Source organism: Globicephala melas, chromosome 16 (assembly GCF_963455315.2).
Source record: "Globicephala melas chromosome 16, mGloMel1.2, whole genome shotgun sequence".
In the NCBI taxonomy this organism is placed as follows: domain Eukaryota; kingdom Metazoa; phylum Chordata; class Mammalia; order Artiodactyla; family Delphinidae; genus Globicephala; species Globicephala melas.
Genome location: NC_083329.1, coordinates 1,745,757 through 1,765,897, shown reverse-complemented (window position 1 = coordinate 1,765,897; position 20,141 = coordinate 1,745,757). Strand labels below are relative to the sequence as shown.

General features: G+C 48.7%; 1 protein-coding gene across 1 annotated transcript in view; it reads right to left on the bottom strand.

Annotated features, from left to right (window-relative positions):
* The window catches only part of TCERG1L (transcription elongation regulator 1 like), a 193,958-nt gene that overhangs the window by 68,581 nt on the left and 105,236 nt on the right, over positions 1-20,141 (bottom strand). Inside the window, exon 5 of the mRNA XM_060286295.1 lies at positions 623-714. Coding sequence (XP_060142278.1) covers positions 623-714 — 92 coding nt within the window. The remainder of the gene's footprint in view (positions 1-622; positions 715-20,141) is intronic.

Below are 20,141 nucleotides of genomic sequence, written 5' to 3'. Positions count from 1 at the left end.
TCACACGACACCGGGGCAGGCCAGAGGCCAGCAGCGTCGCTGACAGATCAGGCCAGAGGCCAAAGTGCCGTTTGTGACTTTCAAAAGCAGCAATAAACGCTGATTCCTTGGGTTAGTCGTGGGAAGAGAAATGCATCCACCGCGCTCACAGTCTATAAAATGCCGTCTGGTACACGAGCAAAGGGAAGGACCTGAGACTCTAATGCGTTCAGGAAACACAAACGTGTGCTGGTTTTCCTGTAACAGTGAAACCAAACGCAGACCGCAGCCTCGCCTGAGGGGCGCCCAACGGCACGGCCTGGCTGCCCGCGTGCCCGTGCCCGCGCCTGCTGGGATGTGAGGGCGGCGGACCCAGAAGGCCAGGGTCACCTCTCCTCTGAGCAGTGCTGGCCAGCGAGCTCTGGACCCAGACCAGGAAGGGAAGGCCAGGCTGCTTCTGCCCGGCTCCCGGATGCCCCTTCCCTTCCACAGGGCTCTGGAGCTGTCCTGCTGGATCCGGCCCTGTTCCACACAGGGGACCGCAAAGCACCACTGCCGAGAGCCAGGTGGGAAAACAGGGACGAAGGCCGTGCGGGCCCCGCAGCCCCCAGCCCGGGGTTTCACATCTTCGCAGCCCACTGACCTTGGCTGGTCTGTCTCCCGCCGGGCTCTTCGTCTCCCCGTGCAGCATCAGGGCCGGCGGGCAGGGCGCCCGGCTGTGCTCTCTGCTTTTATCTGCGGGGCCAAAACAACCGTCGTTAGCATCTGTTTGTCCTGCCAGTTTGTAAAACTGAACAAGGACAGACAGTGGCTTGGAGAATTCAGAGTGGTGGTGCGCACGGTGCATCCTACGGGAAGCTGTGCCGACTGGTACTGGCCACGCCTCCACTGCGACTCCATGGTGAGGTCCTGGCAACCGCATCTGAGCCTGCACAGCACTGTCCACGGAGCACTTGGCCACGCACGCATCCTGGACCAGGCCACGTGGGTCACAATGGACGGGACTCAGGTCTCCCTGACAAGGGGCCCAATGTGGGCAGCAGAGGCAGGCTTCCGTAGGCTTCAACAGCCAGTGGCCGTGATGGGCCACCCTGAGCCCTGTCCCAACAGGGGCTGGGGGTCCATGCTGGCCAGACTTCCTGTTACCGTTGTTTGCCCATCACTAAAGTGGACTCTGGCCCCCATGGGTGGCCTGCACAGTGCTTTGACTGTGCAGACAGTGACTGTCTGGGAGGAGGGAGGGGAAAGTGGAAACAACCTGACTCCAGATATGAAAACAGACTTAGGCTTCATCTTATTCAAAGACGTTGTGTAGCCTCAGACGTCTGCGGGCAGTGACGGACAGCAAGATTAACCACGGTGTTAGGAGCAAGGATTAGTAGAAACACCAAGCCACCTAAACACACCAGCCTCACAAATAGATAAATTCACCGAGGAGACCCTGGAAGGGTCTGGAAGGGATTGCTTGACCTGGGGCTCCTGTCTGTGCAACACAGTTGAGCAGGTCCCAGGGTCTCTCCTTCCCAGTGGAAGGGAGGAGAGAACAACAAGCACTGCTCTGTGTGTGTGCGCGTCTGTGTGTTCTCACGAATGTACGTGTGTGTACGTGTCTGTGTGTGCACGTCTGTGTGTTCTCACAAATGTACGTGTGTGTACGTGTGTGTGTGCATGCTTGGGCTTGGCTCACACCTGGGGCCCGGCCATGGTGCCACAGTGGGCATCGGTACCTGGCACCCTAGTGGCTGCAGAGCCAGGTCCAGGCTGCAGGGCAGTCGCCCCAGAGCCTGGGTGAGGGAGCAGGCACCCCACTAACAACTGTACCTCAGAGGTGCAGCAGTGCCCCGGGGCCAGTTCTGGACCTGGACCAAAAGTTCAGTCCCCACAGAGGTGCTGCGTCTGGACGAGGCGGAAGCACACGGGAGCCAGCCCTGAGGCCCCGCCTCCACCTGTCACGGACATGGATGGACGGACAGAGGTTGTTAGGACCGCAGCCAGGCTTGCTGTCACTCTGAAGCGTGGCCTGGCCTGCAGACTCTCCCCAGGGGCCAGCTGGCTTGTCCTGGCTCTTAAAGGAACCTTAGCTCAGGCTGGTGGCAAACAGACCAAGCGTGGACCCCAGACCTTGCGGCTTCCGGCTGCCCTCACATCTCCAAACCGCGTGCGTCTGGAGCCTGGAACGCACATCCCCTTCACACGGGGGCGGTAAGTGCCGACCACTGGGGTCCCGGGCAGCCGTGACCACCACCCAGAGGCTCGCCTCGGGCCTGGCAGCACCACTTACAGGGCCATTTCACCGTCGGCCTTGGGGAAGGGACTGTAAAGCAAACCTCAGTCAACCAACCACACCCCAGCCTCGAGGAATGCGGGTGGTTCCACTGAGTCAACAGTAGATTCTCTGATACCCTGTCCCCACTCGTCCTGCAGAGCCCGGCCTGTCACGAGGTCTAGAGCCGGGGACCCCCGTCTGGGCTTCAGCTCAGGCCCTGATCCCACCAGCCACCAACTCCGTGCCAGACGGGAACGGGGGTTTGCCAGGGGGCATCCGCAGGGCAGTCCCGGAACCCAGCCCTTCCCGCCGCTGCAGCTGAGGAACAGGGTGGGAGGCTGGTGCCCAAGGTGGGCAGAGGGGCTTTGCAAGGATGCCTGGGTGTGGGCAGCCTTAGCAAGAGGTCTACACCGGCCAGAAAAGCGCAAGGGCCTGCGCCGGGGTGGGGGCACTGAGGACAGAGCCACGGAGGGTGGTGTCTGAACAGGCCACCAGAGCAGCTCTTGTGCGAAAGAGAGGCCGGGGACACAGGGACACTGCCTTGCCCAGGAGACCAAGCCTGCAGAACCTCCCCAGAGCCGCCCGCAGGACCTGGGACGCTCGACCCCTGCTCTGTGAAGGAGGCCAGAGAACAAAAAGGAAGCTGAACTCTCCCTGCTCCCACCTTGCCTCCTGGCAAGGCCCAAGGAAAGGGGAGAAAAGCTTGAACTTGCAACGAAGTGGAAGGGCCTGGTTATGACCCTGGGCTCTACTTTCGAGCTGCTGGACCGAGACCTGAGCTGTGAGTAGAAATGAGCAGCTTTCCACCGCCTGAGCACAGGGTCTGGGCTCCTCCCCAGTCCGCACGGGCCGTGCCTGGAGGGAGGGGCCGTGTGCCGATGCGGGGGCTCCGCACAGAAAACAAAGCCATCGGGCGTCGCTGGAAATGGGAGGATCTTCTCATCTCATGCAAATACTACACGTTGTAAAAACAGTGCGAGGAAACTGACCGCAAGGCCCTGTGTGCCCACCGTAACGCAGTTCTCAGTGAGAGTAGTCTTGCTTACGTGTATGCCCTCGTGATTCTGAGAAAGTATATTCATTTTTTTCCCTTTATTGAAAACACTTGATCTTTGTAAAACTTAGCTCTTCAAGTCTGGCATTTGGGCTACATGCACGGTGCTGCTCGCTGTGACGGCTCCTTTGCAAAGACGGCCCTGATCACCACGCTGAAGGCCCTCGCGGCACACGCGCCCCCAGAGCGCCTGTGACAGACGTTGAGCCTCGCCCTGCGCGGCTTCCGTAATAGCCCACCGCCCTCACAGCCGTGGCTCGTGCAGCCTCGCTGCTTGGCTCAGCTGGGGCGCCCAGATCCCTCTCGTAATAGCCTGGGTCTCCACGTTCGTCCTGGAAGAGCTGATGCTACGTCTCCCCGAGGGCCACTCCGGGGCCCACTCTGACCTGCTGAACCACCCTGTGCTTTGGGCCTCTCCACAAACCCCGATGATGCTGCCATCAGATGCTCCCTTGGGTGTCAAAGAGAACTAGTTTGTGGAGGAGAATCAACAAGTCTGAAGACCTGGTGCTGAAGTACTTAGGGGCGTGTGTGATGCCCTTCCACCCTGTGAGGGGGGCAGGATGGTCAGATCTTTGGGGGCGGTTGGTCTATGGATCAAGCCCAGCCCTGGGAGGGGAAGGGCTCGCAGATAGTTTGCTTTTCCTCCTGGCAGGGCTGAGCGACAAGGAGGCCCAGAAAGGTCGCATGGAAGCCGGGAAGAAGAAAGGGGGCCTGTGTGAAAACTGCCTGTACAGAATCCAGCACAACCCTGGCTGTTCGCGGGGAGAAGTGGGGGGAAGTGGAGTGAGCAATCAGACAGCACCTTCCCTCAAAATGCTGCAGGAGTTGGCAAGGGTGACGGGAGGGGATACACAACAACCCTCGGAAGGTGAACAGTCGGCAAAACTTGTCCCGTGGAACAAAGGGGACAGAAAAGCCATGCTCCTCATAGGCGAGACTTAGCCGTGGAAACGTCTAGCTCGGCAATCAATCAACCTCGTTTCCCTAGAAGAAGAGCGAGGTGGGCTTGCTGTGTCCTAATCTGAGGTCAGGGGTCCATGTCAGCTTCCCAGCATGTCACCTCTTGGTCATCAGTCCCCATCTAAGCCACCTGTTCCCTTAGAGTCCCGGGGACGTGAAGACTCAAAGTTATCTGGTATCAGGCCTCAGAGCAAAGATAGCTCATATACAATGGTAATGGGACAATTACTATACACCCAAAACTATACTGAATAAAGCACTAGGATTGTCTTAAACATTTAAAAGTTGCTTTCTTAATTATTAACATAAAGAACCACTGCAGACGAGTCAAAATTGTCTAACTTGTCAAAAAGATATAAAAACACGTCCGCATCTTTTAATTCAAAAGGTGACTCTGAAATTCAATCTCATTTTAATCCAATAAAGTTTGCCCTCCCTTGGTCTCAGTTTCCTCATCTATAAAATGGACCGATCTCCTAAGTTTCTTCCAATTCTGGGATTCTGAAAGTCAACAGGACATCTGCAACTGCTTGGGGTATATTCCCCCAAAATAGAAGATATAAGCAGTGAACTTGGAGGGCCAGAATAATCTTCTGGTTTCCTGCTGCGGAAGAAGGAAATGGATTAACCCCAAGGAAGAGGGCAGAAGAGACAGTTAACCTTTTCTATCCTGAAAACCAACAGTGGCTTCTGACGAATTTGGAATTAGTGGGGCATCTCCTCTTAGACCAAGGGGACCCCTGATCCACAGATGGTCTGCACCACACGACCCTGATTGTGACCTCCTGGGGGAGCCCGTGAGGCTGGGGGGACAGCAGGATGACTTGAGTTCCCTGGTCATTGCAGACCACTGGCCACGATGGGAAGGTTGACAAAGCCAGTCCACGCCACTAAACCCCACGTGCGCACAGGCCTCCGCCTGCAAAGACTGGAAGTGAACAGACAGGACCCTGCCGGGGAATGTGCTCAGAAACAGAGGTTTCTCCCCAGTGACCCCCCCCCCAGTCCTGGAGAAGCCTGTGTAGGACATGGGGTGCTAGGGGCAATCCTGGAGTGCTGGGGTCCCATTTTCTGTGTCTGCCACGATCTAGTGACCCCACTTCCATACATGAATGTTCTCACCTCCAAGAACCAATAGCGTATCACCCACTTAAAGAAATGCCTTAAGGAGAGTAATGAATGGTATTTTCATCTCGAATACTGTCTCCTGTAAGTGCTGCCTTAAAATAATTTCTGCGATGCTTAAGCAAAGCAGAAACAGTCACCTCATTTCACACCTAAGAAAACCAGACAAGGCCTTCCAGCCTCCACTGTAACTGAATATCATTTTCAGGCAAATGGCATATCATTTGTGAGCCCCCTACATTTTTCATACATTCCTGTAGACTGCGAACCATCATTTAAAACACTTCTCTTTGGTTCAGGTAGAGCATATTGCAAAAGTGCGGCATTCAATCTTTTCCAAAAAGCATAAATCCATTTCACAGTCCCAGGCTGAGTTATGTCAGCAACGCCCACCTTTCAAGGCAGCACAGGAATCACAGCTGCTGAAAGAGGGAAAACATCCTCCCATCACTCGACCTCGCCCCGGGGATGCCAGAGAGCACACACCTGGCAGTGCTGCTGCCACCAAAGTGGGTGTCACAAGGGTCACGGCTGGGCTTGTCATGGCGGTTACCCTGAGGACCCGAGCTGGCACCAGGGGCTCAGGTGCCCATCCACCTGAGAGGCAAGGGTGCACCCCCAACACACACGGGCACATGCTTACACGCAGACAGACAGACATACACACACACGTACCCACACACACAGAAAAGACTACTATTTTGATGACTTTCCAGCCATCGCAGCAGTTAAATGCATTACACAGAAATCCACTACTTAGTTAGGTTACTCTCTGGTCCACCCATGTCAGAAAAGAATGACACATGAGTGCAGGAAGTGTGATGACGTTTTCTACAGCTGACATCAAAAATAAGTTGTCTGTTATAAGAACTATATAGACTATGCATTGCTTTCAAAACACGGACAGCGTCTTTGAAAATTGTCCTACGGGCTATCATTTCCCCTCTTCTGCCTCCGAGGGTGCTCTGTCACCTCCTCTTGCTTGGGCGCTCACGCCTGCATGCACGTGACGGGTGGAGTGTGCGCCGTGCCCCTGCCTCCAGCAAGCCTCCCGCGGCCACAGCTAACAGCCACCTCCGGGGCTGGCACTGAGCAGCAGGCATGGGACAAACGTCAGCTGGTGGGCAGGTGAAAAGCTGGGGGGCGGGTTCCCAGGACAGGACTCCCCACGATACCCCCTGTATGCTCCCCCCATATCTCCCGTCTCCACCGACTTCTGACCGTTCTAGATCCAGACTACAGTTTCTTTTTGTCTTTAATGACACTTGTGCTCCCAGACTGTAGCCGTCCAGCCCCCAAGCCCCTCTGCCGTAGTCCTTTTCTCTCCAGTAACAGGGCCGGCATGTTGCCATTTTTTACCTAAGTCGCCTCTACCTTCCTGGACAGTTATTAAGTCTCTTCCTTCTCTTTGTTCTGAGGCTTTTTCAAGCTCCCTCATGTCCTTCTCAGAGCTTTAAGAAATCGCGGCTTCCACAGGGGACTGAAGTGACAGGGGAGGGAGGTTCTGACCTAGTGTGGTCAAAATGGCAAAGCCGGACGCCTCCCCGCCAGGCAGGTGCAGACCTCGGCCCATCCCTGGACCCCTGAGAACTCTGCCTCGCAGCCGAAGTCTCCTCGGGAGGGCCGCCTGAGGAAGCTTCGTCCAGCCTCTGCACCCCGAGGTTACCTGTTTTAATAGGACATTGAATTTGAAACCAGACAATGGCCAGAGAGATGCTCGTAGGAGCTTAGTGGTGAGATTCTCGTGGGCTGGTGCGAGAAACGAGAACGCCCGCTGGCTGAGGTCCTTGCGGTCGTTCTGGACAAGGATGACGTGCTTTGCAGTTTGAACGTCTCTCGTTCCATCAGCTGAGCTTCGACGAATGTAACGATGAGCATCTCACGACTGCTGAGAGCTCCTCAAAAGGCCTGAAGGAAGCCCCTTGGGGCTGAGCATGATTCCAGGGTCTCACTCGACAGGCAGGGCTCCTCCAGCCTCGGGGACAGGACCCCCAGCTCTCGCGGGCACTGGCTTTAATGTAGAACCTGGTCGTGGAGACTCTCCCCCATCCCCCAGACGTGAGGTCTCCCCAACGCTGGGGCTCCGGGGGAAGCACACGACACGGGGCGGCCTCCCCCCGCCCCACCTACCAGGTGTCTCCAGATCCCTCAGGATCCAGCATCTGCCTCAGTGTAAACGCTGCCAGGTTGACCGTCCAGTTTCCACACCTGCTGGCTGTCTCTTTCATCAAGTTAAAGAACAGAACCAAGAGACAGGACCCTACTGTACCCCCCAAAGAGCCCCAGATTAGTTGTTTAATGAGGAGACACAGCAACTCCCAGAGAGAAGCGTCAACTCCTTCACTGGACTCCAGCATTTAATAACTCGACATGATCCCTGACACTGGTTTCGGTCCCTTGGGGACACGCTCCTGTACGGTCCCCACCGAGGAGGGCCTATGATTCTCTCTCGTGGGGACACCAGGCAAACATCTCTCCCTGGGGCACCTGTGTGGGCACCTGGCAACACCTCCCCCTGCCCTCCCTGCGGTGGGAAGGGTGAGCGGGGCCCCGTCACAGAGTGGACAGGTGGGGTCCCCAGGCCACCTGGGTGGGAGCTACACGCGTGAGCAGCCCCAGGGGAGAACCTCTCTGTTTCCTTTCCTGGGTCCTGGTGGCAGCCCACGCTGTGCCCTAGGGCAGGACTGGCTCCAGTTAAAAACACAGAAACATCAAATTGGTATCATTTAAGTTAATTTTTAAACTTTCTTCTTCTCTATTCGAGAATGCACTAAGCAGAGGTGTCAAGACTCCTCTGTTTAAAGCGCTGGGATGTGAAGAGCTCAGCCTGTCCCGCCGCACAGGCCACTGGGTCCCCCGGGTTTCCCTGGGTGTCAACCTCACAGCAGCCAGGAGGCCGAGCCAGCCTAGGCCCAGGAACCTGGCAAGTTCAGGCACAGCCCAACCACCAGTAATACCACCGTGGAGGGCTGGGAGACGGGGGCTTCCAGCAATTTCTTCAAATCCGAGGTCATTAAAGCAAAAGGATCCCAGACTTTTATTTGATTTGGGTTTTGAGGTTAATGGAAAGGTTACTAATTTCTGATCTACAGCAGACGAATAGAACCTGCATTGGCACGTCACAGTGACGGAAACAGTGTACACACAGCGACGGTTTTGTCACACCGCTGATCAGGGCAGGTCCTTCCGTGAGAGGGGGCCCATGTACCCTGATTCCCCAGAAGCCACTTCTGATCTGACCGCAGAGGGGTGACTGCCAATAGGTTCAGTAGTCACCACATTCTCATTTCTGCACCTGGTGACAGCAGTGCTCCAAAAGGCTCATGACAGTTTCTTCATTTTTTGGTCAAAACATGTGGCAGGTGTGGCCCTGCTCTAAGGTGGCAGGAGGTACAAGGTGGGTAGAGGGAAAAGAAAGGCACGTGAGGACTTGAGGACACAGGGAGGGGGAAGGGTAAGCTGGGACGAAGTGAGAGAGTGGCATGGACATATACACACTACCAAACGTAAAATAGCTAGCTAGCGGGAAGCAGCCGCATAGCACAGGGAGATCAGCTCAGTGCTTTGTGACCACCTAGAGGGGTGGGATAGGGAGGGTGGGAGGAAGACGCAAGAGGGAGGGGATATGGGGATATACATATGCATATAGCTGATTCACCTTGTTATACAGCAGAGACTAACACCACAATGTAAAGCACTTATACTCCAATAAAGACGTTTAAAAAAAAAAAAAAGAAAAGAAAGAAAGGCACGTGAAGCCAGGTGAGCTGCAGGCCTCAGGACCAACCAACCCTGAGGCCAGGGGCACCTGGGAGAGGACAGGACAGGTTCCTCTGGAGCTGGCAGGTGAATCGACAGGTGGAGGGAGGGTCCAAAGATGGACAGGGGTTGGGACAAGGGGGCGGGAACAACTTATGGAAACAAGGAATAGCAAGTCCCAGAGCTGAGACCCACATCCGGGACAGGACTCGGACCACAGGTGCCAGGGCAAGTGACAGAAGGCAGGGCCCAGTGGGGAGATAAGGCCACGCAGGCCAGCGAGAGAGCAGCCATCCCCCTCCCCCCCCACCACGTGGCTATGACAAGGAGCAGTGAAAGCTAAAAATACGCGGACAATGGCATATGAAATTGTCAATATAAATAATGTTATACATACTGCATTATACATAGTATATCATAGAGTGCTTTATACATGTAACAAAATAATTACATTTTATTTTCACACTGAAGATTTTTTCAAGGCTACTAGCTACTGTTACTATTATTTCATAGAAAAGGAATCTCAAGTGAGGCCTGCAGCAGTCCTAGGAGCCTTTTGACAATGCTAAAATTAAGCGTTAGAGTCTTAGAGTTCAGATATCGTATTTAACACATTAGTTACCTTGGCATAAGTATTCATGGCCTCAGATTTTAAAACATCCTCAAAGTACATTTTTTATATAACCGTTAGTTATATATGGAAGAGAAACGCATGATTAATTATATTCATATTCTAAATTACATCATTAAATTTTATCGAATAGGAACATTTATGTAAAAAAAATTCAATATTAAAGCAATTGTAATATAAAAGGGAGATTTGTGAAACCCTTGTTGCTGGAATGGGAATTATGATCACTGAGCATGTTCTATTGTTAGCAATGTCCAGCCCCATGAAGAGGAGGTGTGTGGCTGGGCCCTTGGGTTTGATGTAGCCATTGGAGGGGATTCTCATCTTGGGGAACTTTAGGGCTCAGGACAGGGGGGCACAGACTCCCCTCAACACACTGCCCACCATGGAACTGAAGCAGCCGTCCTGAGTCTGAGGAATCTCCTGGGTCTGTGTGGTTGGGACATACCCTCTGGTTCTCCTGCCGGGGTTGGGCCCTCCCCCAGCAATGGGTCCCTGGCCTGGGAGGAGGGAGCTGCAGTGGGGTTCAGTTAGGGACAACACTCTCCCTTCACCTGGTTTGGGAAGCTCAGGGACCAGGGAGTTTGGCACAGCAGTCACTGCCTCCTGGGGTACCAGACTGGTGTTGGGCTCCGCACAGAGACTGGGGTTCGGAATTAGGCAGGCCTGGGAGTCTAAACCCAGCTTAGCTACTTATTTTAGGCCTGAAATATGGGGACAATCTCTCACCTCCTTTGAGTTTCAACTTTTCCAACAGAATAGGAAAAATAATACCTTAGTCAGCTCAGGCTGCTATAACAAAATACCACAGATGAGGTGGCTTAAACAACAGACATTTATTTTTCCAGACTCTTCTGGAGGCTGGAATGCCAAGATCAGGGTGCTGGCATTGTGGGGTTTTGGTGAGAGATCTCTTCCTCTACAGATGCCACATTCTCCAAGAGTTTTCATACGACAGAGAGACAGACTGCTCTGTGTCTCTCTTACAAGGGCACCAATCCCATCATAAGGGCCTCACCCACATGACCTCATCAAACCTAATAACTTCCCAAAGGTTCCACATCCAAATCCTATCACATTGAGGGTTACAGCTTCAACATATGAATTTGAGGGGGGTGGCAGGAACATTCAGTCCATAGCAGTACCACATGAAGGTTCTGGCTGTGGACAGAGATACTGAGTATACTATAGTGCTGAGCACAACGTCTGCCAAGGCAGGTGCTCATGAAATGGGATCCCAGCAATAATTGGGGCAACATCGTCCTAAACTAGCCTCGTCTACTGCACAGGGTCTGCCTGCCATTGAGCAGGCAGAGAGCACCCCAGGCTGGATGGAGACCCAGGAGGGGCCCTGTGAGTCAGGAGCAGAGGGGCTCCCTGCGTCCCTGCTCCCCACATGTGTAAACTCAGCCCCAGGTCCAGTTATCTTCCATGCAAAATACAGCTGGTTCTTCTGGCCAGATCTTCAAAAAAATTGTAGTAGCAACTATTCTATCATGAAAATTTTAAGGGAAACGTGTCAGCCCTTTGCAAATACTATAGGAAAGACCATTTATTGCTCCAAAGCATCATCGCTCATGTTAAGATGTAGCTGCAAATCAGAACACAGAAGTCAAAACCATTCTGGCGGACCCACCACCAGTCCCTCCCATCAGGAAGCTTGCACAATCCTCTTAGATAGCCTCAACCACCAGAGGGCAGACAGCAGAAGCAAGAAGAACTACAATCCTGCAGCCTGTGGAAGGAAAACCACATTCACAGAAACATAGACAAAATGAGAAGGCAGAATACTTTGTACCAGATGAAGGAACAAGATAAAACCCCAGAAAAACAACTAAATGAAGTGGAGATAGGCAACCTTCCAGAAAAGGAATTCAGAATAATGATAGTGAAGATGCTCCAGGACCTCATAAAAAGAATGGAGACAATGACTGAGAAGATGCAAGAAATGTTTAACAAAGACCTAGAAGAATTAAAGAACAAACACCTAGAAGAATTAAAGAACAAACAAACAGAGATGAACAATACAATAACTGAAATGAAAAATACACTAGAAGGAATCAAGCAGAATAACTGAGGCAGAAGAACGGATAAGTGACCTGGAAGACAGAATGGTGGAATTCACTGCTGCAAAACAGAATAAAGAAAAAAGAATAAAAGAATGAAAAGAAATGAAGACAGCCTAAGAGACCTCTGGGACAACATTAAACACAACAACATTCACATGATAGGGGTCCCAGTAGGAGAAGAGAGAGAAAGGACGCGAGAAAATACTTGAGGAGACTAGAGATGAAAACTTCCTTAACATGGGAAAGGAAACAGCCACCCAAGTCCAGGAAGTACAGAGAGACCCAGGCAGGATAAATCCATGGAGAAACACGCCAAGACACATAGTAATCAAATTCACAAAAATTAAAGACAAAGAAAAATCATTGAAAGCAACAAGGGAAAAAATGACAAATAACATACAAGGGAACTCCCATAAGGTTAACAGCTGATTTCTCAGCAGAAACTCTACAAGCCAGAAGGGAGTGACATGACATATTTAAAGTCATGAAAGGGAAGAACCTACAACCAAGATTACTCTACCCAGCAAGGATCTCATTCAGAGTTGATGGAGAAATCAAAAGCTTTACAGACAAGCAAAAGCTAAGAGAATTCAGCACCACCAAACCAGCTCTACAACAAATGCTAAGGGAACTTCTCTAAGCGGGAAACACAAGAGAAGAAAAGGACCTACAAAAACAAGCCCATAACAATTAAGAAAATGGTAATAGGAACATGCATATCGATAATTACCTTAAACATGGATGGATTAAAGGCTCCATTCAAAAGACACAGGCTCGGTGAATGGATACTAAAACAAGACCCATATACATGCTGTCTACAAGAGACCCACTTCAAACCTAGGGACACATACAGACTGAAAGTGAGGGGATGGAAAAGGATATTCCATGCAAATGGAAATCAAGAGAAAGCTGGAGTAGCAATACTCATATCAGATAAAATAGACTTTAAAATAAAGAATGTTACAAGAGACAAGGAAGGACACTATATAATGACCAAGGGATCAATCCAAGAAGAAGATATAACAATTATAAATATATATGCACCCAACATAGGAGCACCTCAATACATAAGGCAACTTCTAACAGCTATAAAAGAGGAAATCAACAGTAACACAATAATAGTGGGGGACTTTAACATCTCACTTATACCAATGGACAGACCATCCAGACAGAAAATTAATAAGGAAACACAAGCTTTAAATGACACAATAGACTAGATAGATTTAATTGAATTTATAGGACATTCCATCCAAAAACAGCAGATTACACTTTCTTCTCAAGTGCGCAGGGAACTTTCTCCAGATAGATCACATCCTGGGTCACAAATCAAGCCTCAGTAAATTTAAGAAAATTGAAATAATATCAAGCATCTTTTCTGACCACAACACTATGAGATTAGAAATCAATTACAGGGCAAAAAACGTAAAAAACACAAACACATGGAGGCTAAACAATACGTTACTAAATGACCAAGAGATCACTGAAGAAATCAAAGAGGAAATCAGAAAATACCTAGAGACAAATGACATTGAAAACACGATAATCCAAAACCTATGAGATGCAGCAAAAGCACTTCTAAGAGGGATGTTTATAGCAATACAATCCTACCTCAAGAAACAACAAAAATCTCAAATAAACAATCTAACCTTACACCTAAAGGAACTAGAGAAAGAAGAACTAACAAAATTCAAATTTAGTAGAAGGAAAGAAATCATAAACATCAGAGCAGAGATAAATGAAATAGAAACAAAGAAATCAATAGCAAAGATCAGTAAAACTAAAAGCTGGTTCTTTGAGAAGATAAAATTGATAAACCTTTAGCCAGACTCATCAAGAAAAAGAGGGAGAGGACTCAAATTAATAAAATTAGAAATGAAACAGGAGAAGTCACAACGGACACCGCAGAAATACAAAGCATCCTAAGAGACTCCTACAAGCAACTCTGTGCCAATAAAATGGACAACCTGGAAGAAATGGACAAATTTTTAGAAAGGTATAACCTTCCAAGACTGAACCAGGAAGAAATAGAAAATATGAACAGACCAATCACAAGTAACGAAATTGAAACTGTGATTAAAAATCTTCCAACAAACAAAAGTCCAGGACCAGATGGCTTCACAGGTGAATTCTACCAAACATTTAGAGAAGAGCTAACACCCATCCTTCTCCAACTCTTCCAAAAACTTGCAGAAGAAGGAACACTCCCAACCTCATTCTATGAGGCCACCATCACCCTGATACCAAAACCAGACAAAGATACTACAAACAAAGGAAACTACAGACCAATGTCACTGATGAATATAGAGGAAAAATCCTCAACAAAATACTAGCAAACAGAATCCAACAACACATTAAAAGGATCATAAATTTGTATGGAGACAAAAAAGACCCTGTTTAAAAATTTTTTCTTAGATATAAATCATGATGTGTGATAAATTCATCCTAACCTAACCCACTGGTGCGATTTAAATGAACAGATACTTACAAGGGTGTATGCCCAATGCACAAACGTGTCCTTATGTTTCTTAAAACTCTGCATGGCTAAAGCAAAAGGTGATTTGGAAAGAGCTATGCAGATTCCCTGCATAGTTGATGTGGTGGCCATGGATTTATATAGCCCCCGCTTTAGCATTTGTAGGCTGGTTATTCTCCAAAGAGCTCATACGGAGGCAGCTCTGACTTTCTGCAGACTAATCTATATGAACCTTCAGCCCTGGTCGAGCTGATTTATTTTCACATTTAGATGTAATAAAATTAATAATGCAGTTCTATGTCAGTTGATGAAATTAACTCTGACTTTTTTGGGGGGGCAGCCAACATCTTTCAGTTATTTTCTTTATTTTCAAAAAGGAAGTCGTTTCAGTCATTTGATACAAATGGCTTTAATTAGTTTAAGGCAAACATAACCTTTAACAAAAATACAGGCTGGGGACTGCAGGTCTGTGCGCTACGGGAGAAGAAACAGTGCAGCGCCCACAAGTTGGTTTGTCACGGCTGCTGTATAATCCAATTTGGTTCGACGTCAGAGTAAACAGCCCGTTACCTGGGAGAATGGTTCCTCTGTTGAGGCCATCAAGAAGCCAGCCCACTCCCGCACACAGATATATTTTTATGACAAGTGCAGGTGCCTGGAAGGATGGGGTCGAGGAGACCTACTGCATCCATGTCCTGTCTATTCTGCTCGGTGCCGCCCAAGACAGGGCTTGCACTGGCTGAGAGCACAGGAGAAGTTTTCTAAGGGACTTGCATTTTTAATGACTAGCTTTTTTAAAGGTATTAAAAATTAAAAACAGTCAATCCTACACTTACCATGAAGCACCTGGTAAAAAGAGACCCTTTGTTTTGGAAATACTCAAATGAAGGTTCTTATCCTAGGTTTACCCTTCCCCAGTTCTGTGGGGCTGGTTACCACCTGGATCAGCTCTTTGTCAACTAGAATCAGAATTATTGGTCCAGAAATCAGCCCTTCTGTTGTAAATCTGACCTTGGACCTCCCATGCCCTTCAGTGGCACCCCTTTCTCCACAGGACAGAATCCAATCCGTTCTTTCCTTGTCCTAGGACTTGTCAATCTTGTTCTCTAGGACTCCTGCTGCTCTGAACCCCTCCCCAGAATAAGCACAGGGTGCAGTTTCATGTCCCCGCTGTGTCTGCAACGATTTCCTGCAAAAGGGGCTCAGGGCTCATCCTCTCCGACGCTGTCCATGACTTTCCACGTTGAGCAGAGCATCCTTGCTCTGCCCTGTGCTCTGTCCTTTTCTTATCTCTTTACTGAAATTATTGGTCGATGCATCTCTCCTGGAAGATAAACTCCATAAGGTAAGAGCCATGTACCTACTCTGGCACTGGTGTTCAGCAGGGATCATCTGACCCCTTTGGCCAAAGTCACCTCCCCACTTTGACTATTCCTTCTCTTTGCGTCTGGTTGGGCTGGGATGTTGGCTTTTCCACACTGCCTGTGTCTCTGCCTCTGCACTAGAGTTTTCTGTTTGCTGGAATTTGCTTCCCTCTCTGCCTGACAAAGTCCTTCCCTCCTCAACAATTGTCAGCACCACTGTTCCTTTCTTCTGCACTCAGTGCCACTTGGAGTATAGACTTCATGTCCTTCTGTGTTTGAAAATCCGTGATAGATATTTCTATTCCCGCATATCACTTTTAAATGACTGATTTCATAGCTGTGAGCTCCTTGAAAACAGAAGGAGCTCTTTTTTTTAACATCTTTTTTGGAGTATAATTACTTTACAATCGTGTGTTAGTTTCTGCTTTATAACAAAGTGAATCAGATATACATATACATATATCCCCATATCCCTCCCTCTTTCGTCTCCCTCCCACCCTCCTTATACCTCTCTAGGTGGTCACAAAGCACCAAGCTGATCTCCCTGTGCTATGTGGCTGCTTCCCACTAGCTATCTATTTTACATTTGGTAGTGCATATATGTCCATGCCACTCTCTCACTTCCTCCCAGCTTACCCCTCCCCCTCCCCGTGTCCTCAAGTCCTCTCTCTATGTCTGTGTCTTTATTCCTGTCCTCCCTCTAGGTTCTTCAGAACCTTTTTTTTTTTATAGATTCCATATATATGTGTCAGCATACGGTATTTGTTTTTCTCTTTCTGACTTACTTCACTCTGTATGACAGACTCTAGGTCCATCCACCTCACTGTAAATAACTCAATTTCCTTTCTTTTTATGGCTGAGTAATAGTCTATTGTACATATATGCCACATTTTCTTTATCCATTCATCTGTCAATGGGCATTTAGGTTGCTTCCATGTCCTGGCTATTGTAAATAGTGCTGCAATGAACATTGTGGTACATGGCTCTTATGGTTTTCTCAGGGTATATGCCCAGTAGTGGTGTTGCTGGGTCCTATGGTAGTTCTATTTTTCATTTTTTAAGGAACCTCAGTACTGTTCTCCATAGTGGCTGTATCGATTTACATTCCCACCGACAGTGCAGGAGGGTTCCCTTTTCTCCACACCCTCTCCATGCCTTTTCATCTTTAAATCTACTTTAAATCAACTGTGAATGACACAAAGTAGGTGCTTGGTAAGTGCTGAATGGTTGAGTAAATGTGCACACAGATGGATGAATCTACCCTGGAAGAGGTAAGTGTGCTTGTCAACTGCCCTCTCCGCTGCAGAGAGCAACCAAACGAAGAGGAACAAATCAGCAGACAAGCCTGAGACTGGACACGACGCCTGGCAAGAGCCGAGGCAGCGGGTGTGGGGTTTCTGCTCCAGAGCAAAGCCCTCCACACCAGTCAGCTGAGGAGCCCACTACCAAGGGGTGAGCTCCAGCACACCCACACCAGCCTCAGGTGAGATCTGTCTACAGAGGCTCTGCGGGAACGCAAGAGACCACAGCGGGAGCTCACTTTTCTACTGGCTGATTCTAAAGTGTGGATGGGCAGCCCAGGACTGCCGGACACCTGAGCAAGTCTGCTGTGTGAAAGAATAAGGTCAACTGTAAACACAGGGCAAAGAGTGGCAGTGGATCTCAGATTACAGAGGAGAAGGCAAGACATCCCACCTAGGGTCTATTCACGTTTACATAGTGTCCTTAGAGGGACCAGAGAAGGTACTTTATCCATGAAACAAGAACAAAGTGCTATCAAAAAATAACAATCAGAAAACGTAAATAAGCTCTAGGAAGCTATATATATATATATATATATATATATATATATATATATATATATATATATACACTTATGTTTATATTTCCCAAAGAGAACTTTCTTACTCTATAATGTATATAAATATAATATATGTATATATTTATATTAACATATGTATATTAATATAGATATGGATATATATCATCCAAACAGAAAAATAATAACTAGAGGTTTGAAAGGCACTATCAAGTAAATATCCCCAACTAGAGAGGAATGTGATAAAGATTTTAAAAAGAGAGACATGAACTTGGACTTGGCAATGGGTTCTTAGATATGACACCGAAAGCATGAACAACAAAAGAAAAAAAGTAGATAAATTGCGCTTCACCAAAATTGAAAACTTTTATGTATCACAGGAGAATATCAAGAAAGTGAAGAGACAACTTGCAGAATGGCAGAAAATATTTCCAAATCAGGTATCTGATAAAGGTGTAGGATCCAAAATATATAAAGAACTCTTGCAACTTAACAAGAAAAAGACAACCCAATTTAAAAATAAGCAACAACTTAACTAGCTATTCCTCCAAAGAAGATACATAAAAGGCCAACAAGCACATGGAGAGATACTCTACATTACTAGTTGCTAGGGAGATGCAAATCCAAACCACGGCTAGAGACCACATCACACCCACTAGAGACCACATCACAGACACTAGAATGATAACAATAAAAAAAAGGAAAGTTAAGTGTTGGTCAGGATATGGAGAAATTGGAATCTCTGTACATTACTGGTGGGAATGTAAAATGGTGTAGCTGCTGTGGAAAACAGTTTGGTGGTTCCTCAAAAAGTTAAACATAAATCAACATAAGACCTGGAAATTCCACTCCTAGGTGTGAAATTTTCTCAAAAAATTGAAAACAGGTACTCAACAGATACTTACAGACAAATGTTCATAGCAGCTCTATTCATAATAGCCAAAAGGTGGAAATAACACAGAAGTCTATCAATGGGTGGTTGGATAAACCAAAAGTGGTCTATCCATACAATGGAATATTATTCAGGCATAAACAATAATGAAGTACTGACACCTGCTGCAACATGGTTGAACTTTAAATAGTATGCTACGTGAAAGACGCCAGACACAAAAGGTCACCTTATGTGATTTCATTTACATGGAATATCCAGGTTCGGCAAATCCATAGGACAGGCCATAGCTTGGTAGCTGTGTGGGGCTGAGGGAGGGAGGAGTGGGGAGCACTGACTGACTAATGGATGAGGGGTCTTCTTCTGGGTGATGAAATGGTTTTGGAAGTAGACAGAAGTCGTGGTTGCACATTTTGTGAATGCACCAAACACCACTAAATTGTTCACTTTTAAACTGTTAATTTTAAGTTATGTGAATTTTACTTCATTCAAAAGAAAAAAGAGAAAACGTAAGAAACAAGGAGACATAGAAAATTAATCCAGGAAGTTGAACATCCAATTAATAGAAGGCCCAGAAAGAGAGCAGAGAGTGACGGAGAGGGTTTCTGAAAGCTTCAGATTTAATGGCTACAGAGTTACATCTGTATAGATCAAAGAGACATTTTGGAGCAGCAGTGATAAGGATCAATCTAGAAAGTTCCAGAAAGAAAAATAAAACCTATTTTCCTAAAAAAGGATGAGGACAGGTTGCAGGTAGCCGAGCATTAAACGTGGTCGATAGGAAGACCCCTGTCCTTGTGCATCAGGTTTGAGGACAGGCAGAACGGCCTCAGCACAGAAACTTCTAGACCTGGGTCTGCCCCTCTACACTGGGCATCGCACACACCACTGAGATGCCCTCAACATCCTTGTTGCTCATTGGCTGGTTTTTGCCTTTTCTCACCAGTCTCACTGGGATGAAGATAATACTTTTGTTTACCCCACAGGACGGCTGTTAGCCTAATGCAAGGTGATATTTATGCAAGAGTTTTGAAGACCTGGAAGCTGGGGATGAGAGAGGCATCTGGGGAGCCGCCACTGGCTATCTAATCCCCAACCCACACTGCCAGCTGTAGGCCAGTGGCCCTTCACCCCATGAGGGTCCTTTCCCACCCAGCCCACTCCCTCACTCCCTCCAGCACACAGCTCTGGCCCTGTGACCAGAGGCAAGTCCACCAGAGCTGACACGCACAGTGGCTCCAATGGTAACAGAGAAGCATAGGCTGAAAGCTGGACGAAGGACAGAGTCTGGAGATACCAAAGACAGTGACCTCGGTGACGGCAGGGCACCTGGGTCAAGTTCACTGTCACCACCACCCTGACCCCAGCTCTGGGGCAGGAGGGTCTTTTGGAAGAGGGGGTGATTCACGGAGGATCAGGTATTTACTAGGGCTGCGTGACCTCGGAGTCAGGGTCCACCCTAACCCACAGCTGTCCTGGACCCTCCCGTCATCCAGGACACGACAATGGACGTCCCAGAGGCCCAGCAGGGAGCATCCCACCTGGCGCTCCGCTCTGCTGATGGTCAACCTGGTGGCCTCACTCAGGACTGCCTGGTCCCTCCCTGTGCTCCTTGTAAGGAGGGCAGGTTTGCAGGAGGCAGCCAATCTCTCCGGCACTGTGTCCTTAACACCGAGACGGAAAGCCAGAGGCTGAGGTATGTGCCTCTGTGGCCGGGGTCTCCTTGGTCTTCCTCAGGTCCTCAGTTTCC